The 12,015-nt window shown below is 24.5% G+C and overlaps 1 protein-coding gene across 1 annotated transcript; it reads right to left on the bottom strand.

Moving 5' to 3' along the window:
• Positions 1 to 3,056: 3,056 nt before the first annotated feature.
• Positions 3,057 to 9,365, bottom strand: LOC113551338. The gene is made up of 8 exons (XM_026953524.1): positions 9,275 to 9,365; positions 7,455 to 7,543; positions 6,121 to 6,895; positions 5,716 to 5,858; positions 5,522 to 5,650; positions 5,374 to 5,465; positions 4,331 to 4,461; positions 3,057 to 3,837 (listed from the first exon to the last, which is right to left on the bottom strand). The coding sequence occupies exons 1-8, from the start codon at positions 9,289 to 9,291 to the stop codon at positions 3,819 to 3,821; spliced, it is 1,395 nt and encodes a 464-aa protein (XP_026809325.1). The 5' UTR covers positions 9,292 to 9,365; the 3' UTR covers positions 3,057 to 3,818.
• Positions 9,366 to 12,015: the final 2,650 nt, after the last annotated feature.

Below are 12,015 nucleotides of genomic sequence, written 5' to 3'. Positions count from 1 at the left end.
GAGAGTCGCCGGGCGTGTGCGCGTCGCCGCCACCGTCGGTTGTGTCTGTGCACCGGTTCGGAAGAAAGTGAATCCCCTGGACGACCGTGGGCAAGGACGCCGAAGGTGACGTCACACGCCGCACGAACCGTGCGCGTTGTCATTACGATAATTACAATAATATGATATTGTTGTTATTATCATTGCAGTAGAATAACAATAAAAACAATTAAATACATTTGTAGGTACGTGCGCCTATACGATATTATTATGTTATACATGTAGAAAGCGGTGGCGTGAAGCCGACACACGTCTTCGACTGTTTCGACGGCGAGACAGTATAACATTGTAATATACAGTATTGGCATTTGTTACTTTGCCGGTGCAGAGCTCTCGGCGATAATCGCGTTACGCAGAGTTCGCGGCGGTTTTTCCGAGAAACGGCCAAAACGAATGCGAATCGACGTCTCACGAGCAAGAGCTGTTTCGGCCACGTCTTGTCGTAACGTTTTGTACCACCGATTGGTGATTACTAATATTGTACCTGCTGGTGCATTTAAGTACTTGATACACGGCCGAGCGCAATAACTTTGCTCAACGTAATAACACAGAATATTATTGTTTTTGAGTTTCACCGTTCAACCGTTTTTATCGATATACTTTTGATGGTTGGGGAGGGGAGGGGGTGTGTTAACTCTACAAATGCACGTATCAGAGAAAAAAAGTATAAGAAAACGATTGCGGTAACGTTAATTTCTGAATAATATCTTAATACCTGTAAAATTAAAGTCTTTTGATGAGTAACGGAGTGATCAGTTATTCGACTGGTCTATTCTTATGAAGTTATGACTAACATAAATTACACATAAGAACACATGTCCACTTTCCATATTTACTGTGTATACTACACGCATATACGTATATTACATCGATTATTATTTTATTATTGTATATACCTAGGTGCATTATTAAAACAAATATAACTTTCTTTTTCTTTCTTAGATAATTCATTGAGTAACATTTAGAAACAAGCATAGGTACTTAACATTTATAATATATCAATTAAATCTATGAAATAAATGCTTAATTTAGTACGAAATAAATACCAGTCAAATGTATATTATATATAATGTATAATACATATATACTAAAGTGATTATTTATTTTTTTTATTTAAATTAAGTCCGGTATCTACGGCCATTGGCAACAAAGAGTTTTGCAGGTACATGAATTGATTATTATAAACATCCTAAGAGACTGATAGTTTTTTTTTTTTATTAGATTGTTTATAAAATTAGAATTAAGTCATATTCTTTAACTACGAATCAAAAACAAAGTATAAAAAACAAATGTCTAGTTAAAATGTAATAGTATGAATTACGAGTGTGTAGTTACTAGTTAAAATAACTACCGTCTTTAATCAAACTAATATTATTTTTAATCACGCTAACATAACATAATTACTAATTAGCATATCATATAGTATGTTAAATTAGTTAGCATAATAGATTTACTCTTCAATCACACCATTTTTACTTATTTATGTTAATGAAATTATTGAAATTCAAAAATTCATAATGATTTGAAGTTTGAATAAATATATGATAATAAATAAAATAATTTTATTTGTTTTTATACTAAAAATATAACAATATAACTAATACAAGTATAAAGTACATGAAGTTTGAGAATATGCAAGTGCAAAGAATTGCTCTCGTGTGGTGACTTAATGAGAGAAAAAAGGTAAAAAACACTAGCGTATAATTTTCAAAAAATGCTGTAGATATATAAATAATAAATATATAATTGATAGTTACCAAAATGAAAAAATTGATTAACGCACCTAGTGATTTTACCTTTTTGATAACAAATATTTTAAATTCTGTTATATTTTTCATAATTAATTTACTATAAATTGTGTATTTTTTTTTTGTTTACTCAATTGTATAATACATTCTGTAAATAGTTTCATTGTCAAGTTTGATATAACCAAACCTAAAGGATACGAAAAAAAATACACTCAATCAGTAGATTGATTTATGATTAACGACTAATTTAGATTATAAAAAATAAGTAGGTACAGTAATTTATTCATTATTGATAGTAAGATATTTAAAAATACAATTTTAATTCAACCAAAATTAAGACCAAATTCATAAAATGAAAATAACGCCGTATAAGTAGAATTCTATAAGCAAATTAAAATATTTAATTTACTATTTCCCATAGCTCAATAAATAAATTTGTTATTATTATATAAATAAAATGAACATTTTATTACAATAAAAATTATTTATATTATTGTAAAATATGTATCTATATTTTTATCTTTAGTTATAAAATATAGATTTATATTGTAACTGTGCAAGGACAGCCTGTAAATAACTCCAATAAGTAACAAAACTGTATTTATACCAATGTATGGCTATTATCTAGTGGTCGAAACTCGAAGACAAAACTTAGCTTTCATGACAATAAAAAAAAATTCAATCAAAATAAATTCCTTAAAAGACAAAAATATAATTACAATTTATATACATTATTGCATTTTTATATTTAAATATTTAATTCAAAATTATGAATAGGTAGGTAGGTACGTTGCTGTTAAATTTACGTGACTTATTAATTTGTAAATTTTGAATGATTTAAAATTAAATCATTATTGTAATTGAAAATTAAAAATAGAGTATTTAATTCTTCAAATATAATATTTATTACTTAAAAACTTGAAGGATATATTTTCATATTCATAAAATATTTTTTTACGAAATTAATGAACGGCATAAATATTATTGTTATAATTTAAAATTAAAAATAATAAAGAAATTTAAAGAATTTTGGATGCTTACAAGATTTTGTGTAATCTTGAATTTAAAAAAATAAAAAACGTAAATAAATATTTAAATAATATTTATTTCAAAAGGCCATTATACAAGTAATATTACTTATATTATTATTATTAATTATTAAAATAAAATAAAAATATTCTATTAAAATTATAAATACAAATAATTTAATAAAAATTATTGATTTCTTAGGATACAATTGTAATTCTAATTATTTTGAACAATCCTGATATTCAATCAAAATAATAACGTAAAAAATAGTTTTCATTTGACAGTGCTGTACAAAAGTTTTTTATTTGGGACTATGAATGTATAACTTGATTTCGATAAATACAATAATATTATTTTGGGTTGGAAATTCTATAGTAATTATTTTTGTAAGCTACTAATGTCATGTTTTATACAAAGAAAAAATGTGGTTTCATATTCTAAAATATAATTTTATATAAAGATCATTAAAACGACATAAGGCTGATGAACGTTCGTTGTTCCCTTCGTAAGTAACCTTGTATCCAACCCCATTATATTCTTAGTCAGCCAGTCAGGTAATAAAACTAATGTTGTACTAAACGAAAAGATCTTTTATAATATAAACCGGCCAGATATAATGTACCTACTAGTTATTAAAAAAAAAAAATAATCATAAGTTATCTTAAGTGTAGACAGGTTATAACACTTACTATATCTAACCCCTTATTATGATAGAAATAATCTTTTATTCGTTTTGATTCATTTAAAATGATTTTGAAAACCCTCAGCAACGGATAATGGATTTAAATAAACAATATATATATATATTGTTTTGTTTCGGATGTTCACTGTTTTAAAATTAATTTATAAAGTTACATAAAATAAATATAATATAAACATAAATATAATCTAAAAACTTATCAATACACAGTAAATACATAAAATCGATATTAAATAAATTAAATATTTTAATAATTGCACAGTCTTTTAATACACAAGGTCTTCATCCGATCGAAGTTTTGTTCATCTTCTTTCTTCAATCCTGAAAATTTATATGTATGAGTATATTAAAGTTTTGTTTTGAATTTCTATTAAATATTATATACAAAATATATACATACATTTATCAATAAAAAAATGTATATTTTGGAACAGATGTAATGCAGATTTAAAATATATATTTTTGAATAAGCGCATTTTCACCTAACCTATACGTAATGTGCAATAATACTACTTTCATTTTACAATATTAAAATGTTTATGTATCTAAAATATTCTGTTTGTAGCGATATCAAATAATTATTTATTCTTATGATATTCTTGTCTAATCAAACATTTTTTTATCCCATGACTTATATATAGTACTTATTGAATATATGAAAATAAAACTAATAAAATCTAGTTTAATGTGCTTTTTAGATTCAAGCTTATAGTGTTTATAATATGACATGCATAATTCTGATACATATGATACGTATAACAATTTTTTCATCCCAAGCTCATTCGTTACCAGGAAATCAACTACAAGTTTTTACCTCTTGTTATCGGATATCCACATGGCGTACTCATTCACTGGTGTATAAATCAACGACCCTACGCCAACGCCAGTTTGGACGCCAGCCAGTTTACCGTCACACCACAGACTGCTTCCCAGTCGCCCTTCTTGCTGCAAAAAATCAACACAATTCCATTTTAGCTAAAGTATAATAAGAAGTAAAAATAAAAATAATATGGTATTTTTTTATTTGAGAGCATGATTAAAAACAATGATGTCGATTATAGTGTAATAATATACCTATTATTTTTATTTGTGCTATATACATTATGTGCGTATATCATTTGGTATTCTATGTATATTGATCAATTACCAATATTTACAATTCATTATTTATTCACTACTTAGTATTTATTTTTTATATTTTTTAAAACTCAAAAACATAAAAATATTATTTTTTTTTTTCATGATAATTATAATAAATTAAAATTTATATTATTAAAAAATTTTCATCTTTAGTATTATAAATAAATTCATTAAAGGATAAAATATATGGTTTTGAGTATTTTTATTTTTATTTATTTTAAGATCTAATCAACGGTTAGGTAATCTATTACATTTAAAATGGTTTAATTGACTCTTATTCTTTAACTTGTAAAATTAGACTATTATTGAAAATATACTTAATTTGAATATTTTATTTATTAGATACACTACTAATAATTATTTCCTTTCATTTAAATTTATTTTACACTGAAATCCTGTAAACATTTCTTAAATAATTCATTAATATTTATACGCTTTTATGAATATTTTTCTTTTAGAATATTTTGTATAACTTATTGTTACTTTCTCTACATCTATATTATTACTAATATTATGTATGTATTTATTACTTTATATTATTAATATGTTAAATGGTTTCTAATGTACAATGATATATATATACATGATAAACCATTATTTTAAAATTTTTATTTTGATAATAAGAAGTATAATTAATTAGTTAATTGTTACTCAATACTCTTTAAATAAACAAATAAAATTCAGACGCCTCGTATGGCTAAATGCGCATAGACTCACATTGTATTGCATTCTCCAGTGATGGCACGGCAGTATTATATATGGATTACTAATCAACTTTCGTAGCTGTACTCGACCTTCACAGTTTTCGGCTAAAATTAAATGTATGATATAGTCACGAATTTTTCTTTTTAAATGTATAACAAACTTGATTTCACTGTATTCTTAAAATTGGGATTTTGAAAAGTCTTGCATACTTCATTTGTTATAGTATTTTTTTGACTAAAACACGGAGTACATTCTTGACCTTCAAGTGGAACAGTTAAACTAACTAGTGCTAAAAAAAATTCATATAAATTTATATTAATATTGATGAGCAAATTTCAATATAATATTACTTACCTAAATCATTGTTTTCTGGTGCGTTTTTAGAAACTGGTGACTTAAAATTCTCGTGTACTAATATATTCGAAATGGTTAGTGCAGCTCCCACTGAATAATCTTTTCGACTTACTGTCACTTTCCTTATACCTGATTTATTTAACCTAAATTTAAAATAATAATGTACAAGAAAAATGTAAGTCATGTAAATGTACTTATTTTGGATTTTAATATTTTATTTATATGCATAATAAAAAATTTCTAAATATTATTTTTCAATGTTAAATTATATTTGGTTTAAATTGCATATAGACATAATAAGTTGAAAAATAAATTTTCTGATTGGGCTGATAATTATTTAAAATTTTAATGCGTTGCATTTATTTTCATGATAATAAAATATTTTGGTATTTTTTAGTTCTTTACCTGGAAGCGCATGTAGCAGAAGTAAGTATCCATATATCATCTAAAAGCGTTCCATAACACATGGGTTTTTTATCAACCAAAAAAATTATTTCACTTTTACAGGATTTTTGACAAATACGTTTTTCAGCTTTAAATTCATCATCAATGGTTGATTCTTCTGTCTCTAATTCAGTTGTGTCCGATGTATTTGTTTCATTGTCTTTTTGTATATCTAGGGGTATATCTTTTTTCAGATATTCTTCGTCTAATGTTTCTTCTGTATTTATTGAAGGATCCACAGTTGTGTCTTTTATTTCAATAATGTCATTAATTGTTGGTTTTTCATCATTTATACTATTTCTAATCGTATTTTCTTCCATTTTTGTTTCATTATTGATTATAGTTTCTTCGGCTTTGATATTATTTGCAGTTTCATTTATTAATTGTTCAACAATTTTTTTAACCACTAACTCAATTTCATTCAGTTTTGCCAATTGAGCATTGTCCATTTGTAAAGCATCGATATTTTCCCGTGTGTTTCTTCCAAATTTATCTTTAGTTACAGTATTAGTTGTCTTTTTGGTACTAGTGTCTATTATCGATGCCCCTGATTGCATTGATTTTTGGTTAAACTTACAACAAGCAAAAGGAGCACTTGGGGTGAATGCGCGTTTCAAACCATCACAGTTACCAGCTGGATCTGGTAAAAAATCATCATCCATAGTGCAATCACTACCCAGAAGACAATAACCGGAAGTATTCCCACAAGTTTTTACGCCTGATATCACAAACAGCCCTTTAAATAAAATAATAATAATTATGATAAACATAAAAAGTAAGATAAAAATATTATAAATTTATGTACATCAATATATTATTTATACCAAGTAAAAAGATTTTTTATATCAAATGGAACTTCAACCAAATTTTTTAGTGTAACAGTCCGTTAAATTTTAATTTTAATGCTTTATTTTTGATACGTTACTGCAATATGGAATTCAAAATAAATTTAATCAAGCTTACTCTTGTAAAATAGTTTGAGTCATATGACTTATCAAATGTAATTTTTAAATGAAAAAAAAATATATTTTTATTATTTTACTTTAATAAATAAGAATATTGATTAATTAGTTATTCTAGTTCAGATAGATAATTTACAAAACTAAAGTTTGGCTTTTAATCATCGAAATTCTACTTATTTCGTACGTTTTGATTTATGAATAATATTTCAATATTTCATAATTCAGATTGAGCTAGGTTAGGGTTTCAAAATATTTTTATTGAATAATTACAATTTCACATGAAAACGTTTAAAAATGATTACAACTTATAATTTATTAGTATGATCTGCTTACCTGGGTCTACTATTGGCATGTTCATTGAGGCCGGCAAAGAGGTCACGATGCATATAATAGCTATCAGGAATAACATCACGATGACGGGCCTAAAACAGAAAAAAAACAAGTCTACCCGTGTGTTCAATGCGGAAGTAACAAGTCGCGAGACGTTCAGCTACAAAGTGTTTAGCAGTTTCACAGTTTTCGTCTTCGCGAGATATCGGAACATATAGGATATATATTATATGAGTCACTATTTTGACTCTGGTCTTGCAGTGTCAAAAGAAATAGAATAAATAAATTCGCCTATGACACACCTGCTCTGGTTGACATACATTAGTATTCATGATATACAGTGCAATTCGTACGGACACGTACTTGCAGTACCGTAACTTTAATTGTGAAGAACAATATATATGTATGGTAAAGTTCTATGACCTGAAACTGAACTGACCTACAAAGTATTTATAAATTATAGGGCATCACTGTTTAGCATATTTCTATTCATATGTTGATAAACTTCCCCCTAGAATGACAATCAGTATTCGATCATAATGTTTTATTGTCATAGTTTGTTCATGATGGATAAAAATCAATACGAAAATATCAACTATTATTTATAGTATATGGGTAACATATTATTATACATTTATACATAATCAATTATATTATATTATATATAAATACTAAATAAATATTTTGATTATAATCTAAAGAATTATTTATTATGAAGGTATACCTACTTAAATGAAATTATATTTTGAGAAAATATTTAAATATTTATAGATTAATGATTGATATTATATTATTTTCGACGGGTCAAATCACGTCAAATGTTACAAAATGAAATATTCAATGTGTAAGTTCATCACTTTCCCTATAACTTATTAAGAGTAAAAAAGTAGTCCTAAAAAGTATAATGTAATATATATAAATGGAGAGAAATAGAAATTGTTTTAATAGTTTTCGTAACTGAATAGAATTTAAATAATCTTCTTATTTTTTAAACAGTCTAAACGAAGATATTATAATACTCTTTATATTTGGGTCCATTAACTCCTAAACTATGATGAATACAAAATAATTTCCTACTAAGATTCAAGACCGCACATTACAGGTCAAGGCCTTCTAAACACATACCTGAAATTTCAATTGATTTTTTTGACTATAGAAGAAGTACAATTCACATAACTATTTATATTTTAAGCTGTACACTATTATTTTTTCAATATCTCTGTATAGTATTTTTATAATAATATTCATAAAATTATATACGTCTATTTTATGAACTATTCAAAAAATATATTATTGATTTATTACTATGATTGGTTTTATTTTAAAAGTTGAGTTTAAATATAAATATAAATATATATTATAGATTTTTCGATTTTAATAAAAATAAACATTAAATTGTATATGATTCTTCATCAAATATTATGCTTCTAGGGGTTACAAATCTTCGTATTTTACCTTATTTATTTTATCTATATATATATTGTATTTGATTTGCTAAATAAAATTATTTTTATTTTTAACATTTTATGCTTTAATCTGCATGCGATTTGATTAAATATAAAATACATAATTTTACATAATAATTGTTAATTATGTATGCTATTAGAAAAATATTTATAGTAAACAAATAATTAAATAATTGTTTATTAATTTTCGAATAAAAACATTTACTTAAGTGAATAAAGATTACGATTATTAATACTCGAAAAGAGTTTTTGTATTATTATGTAATTACAATAAATTATAATAATGTTTTAAATATTTTATATTAATAAATTATTTTTGTAATTATTGTTTGTAGGCGTTTATTGCCTATTATTTACCTTGTATTTTGTGCCATTTTGAGAGACTTGAATGATTGGTTAAATAATATTTAACCAACTACCGTGATAACGAACAATGTCTATCCACAGACTACTTGTTAGTTTATAATGAACTGTTCTTCTTTCTACAATTTCCCCCACCAATATTTGCTAATCAATCAAAGTTTTATCGATACATTTAATAGGTTGATAAAATTAATAGTATTTGAATCAAATATTATTTATTTTCAATAATTTGTATCTCGTCAAACGAGTTCAAGAATAGTGCCTCTGGTTATTTAATAGAATATATTTTTTAAATGTACAAATAATAAATAAAGTAAGATTTTAATAAGACCGTAAAATATATTAGATACATGCAGGTATTATATGTTTAATATATAATCCAAATAAAACATGTTATTGAATTACCTAATTAACTCGCATTTGTTTTTGAACCACAAGTGTAACTTTATTTATAACTCAAAATATAATCAGATAACAATAATTTTAATTAAATAAAAATATTTATCATAGCTACTTAAATTTCATAAAAAACACAATACAATAATGATTATTGCATATTTTCTATAAAAAAAACACGATAGTTACTTAAAATACAGCAGGTACCAGTAAACACACGAGTATATCCATATCTATAAATAATTATGAAAGAAACTATTGCACTATATTATAAGAAATATGTACTTATTTTGGCATATTGCGGTGTAAAAGATTCTAATTAATAATGAGTGATATTTATATTAGATATATGCTTTAATTTTCTAACTGAAAAAATGCATAAAATATACATTTAAGTACAATGTATTTTATAATATAATGTCAACTAAATAAATTGTAATCTACTGTATTCGTATTTTGTATAAATAAAAGTATAAAAAATACGTCTTATAGTTCAGAATAGATACCTATGTATATTTGCAAAAAAGTTGTTTTCTTTTTAAGTTTGAAGTTTAATAGAAATGTATTTTTAGGTGTTATTTTAAAAGATGCGCGAGTAATACTTTAAATATAAGTAAAAATATAATTAGGCTCTAAGAGATTATTTTGTTTCAAATATAACATATATAGAAATTTGATCTATGATGTATTGTAATTCATAAACATAATATAGGTATAGTATTTTGGAAAATTAGAAAAATTAGTTTTATTCAGCTACATATTTATAAGGATAATAATATGTAATTGAGTAATTGTACATTTAAATTCAACGTACAAAAGCTTATGTTTATTAGTACTTATGTGCTATTTCTTACTTATTTATTTTATAGCCCTGTATCGTTAATAATGTGTTATATATTTTAAGTTTGAACTTTTAAACACGTAAGATTAGTATCCTTTTAGTCTTAAGAAAAATAAAGGTAAATTAAAAATAATTCTAGTTTGTTCTATTTTATGGAATTTATTATATTAGTTTGTACTTAAATGTGTGTTCATATTTTATATATAATTATAGTAATGAGGTAAGTGGTTGCTCATGTAAAGATATGTTGCCAAGTGTCTAACAATTTTACGACTATACATTGTCCATGCTTTCTGTAATAAATATAATGCATTAGTGGTAGATTACTGGTAAAAAGAATTTTATGTGTATAATAATAATAATAATAATAATAAGATATATAGGTATTTACAAGATTTTATCATAAAATCAAATAAAGATTTTCGTTAAATGATAAACTTGTTTATTCCAAATAAATATGTAAATACTCTTTGCATAAAGTAATATAAATAAATATATTGTAGCATTATTACATTATATTATCACTGTAGTTACTTGTTAAACCACTTTCTTCTTCTGGAATTTTACAACAATAGATAACAAAACGATTCACCGTCGCAACTAATAATTTCTACTTCTATAAATAAATCTAATTTAAAATGATGAAAATGTTATTAGTTATTCTCGGAATGTTTTTTTAGATTTTTCAACTATAATTGCTTTAGTACTTACTAAAAGCATTTGTGCTTTAAAGTCTATACATGCGTGTATGAATGTATGAATGTATGAGTGTATGACGCCAATTGTTTTATATATTTTATTGATTGAACAGATGTATTTGTGTACACATAGAGTATACATCAATCGGCTAGTATTAAGAGCAGATTTAGTAGAATAATATAAATGAGTGGTTTCAGTATTATAATGAGCGTGGTTATACAGTCCTACTAATAGTACTAATGGTGTACAATAATAAGCAGCTTTAAAAACCTGTATAAATTGTTTATTTTAGTTACAGTCAATAACTGGTTGCAAACTTTAATATGTATTGATGGATTGACAGAGAACGGTACTTCTATTTTTATCGTAATATTGCCAAATGACCAAGTACCGTTTACTGCTTTAAACAATAGTGTAATAATTATTTGAATACAGCAAAATTAGTATTTAAAATATTTGATTTTGCTTCGTATTTATATTGCTTAAACATAACGTTTGAGTATGTATATCAATAAATTATAGTATAATAATATCAACTAATAATTCTCAAAAAATTATTTAATTTGCTTTAATATTTCAATATTAATTTAATTTAACATATATTTTATAATTAAATGATCATACTTTAAACATATAAGTACATAGACAAATAAAATATATCATGATAGATATGCATATAATAATCTACTTACATTACAGGTAATTTGAATATGTTTTAATATTAAAATTCAGTAATTAATTCAATTATCAACATTAAAGTACCTACCTACTAGTTAGTAGTTACTTCTTACTAAATAAA

Source organism: Rhopalosiphum maidis, chromosome 2, assembly GCF_003676215.2.
Source record: "Rhopalosiphum maidis isolate BTI-1 chromosome 2, ASM367621v3, whole genome shotgun sequence".
Classification (NCBI taxonomy): domain Eukaryota; kingdom Metazoa; phylum Arthropoda; class Insecta; order Hemiptera; family Aphididae; genus Rhopalosiphum; species Rhopalosiphum maidis.
Note: the sequence above shows the minus strand (reverse complement) of the source record. Positions and strands in the feature narration are given on the sequence as shown.

Coding starts and splice junctions, on each gene's coding strand:
- LOC113551338 (XM_026953524.1), bottom strand. Junction 6,896..7,454: donor CATGCCAATAGTAGACCCAG/GTAAGCAGATCA, acceptor TTTTATTTAAAG/GGCTGTTTGTGATATCAGGC. Junction 5,859..6,120: donor TCTGCTACATGCGCTTCCAG/GTAAAGAACTAA, acceptor TTTTAAATTTAG/GTTAAATAAATCAGGTATAA.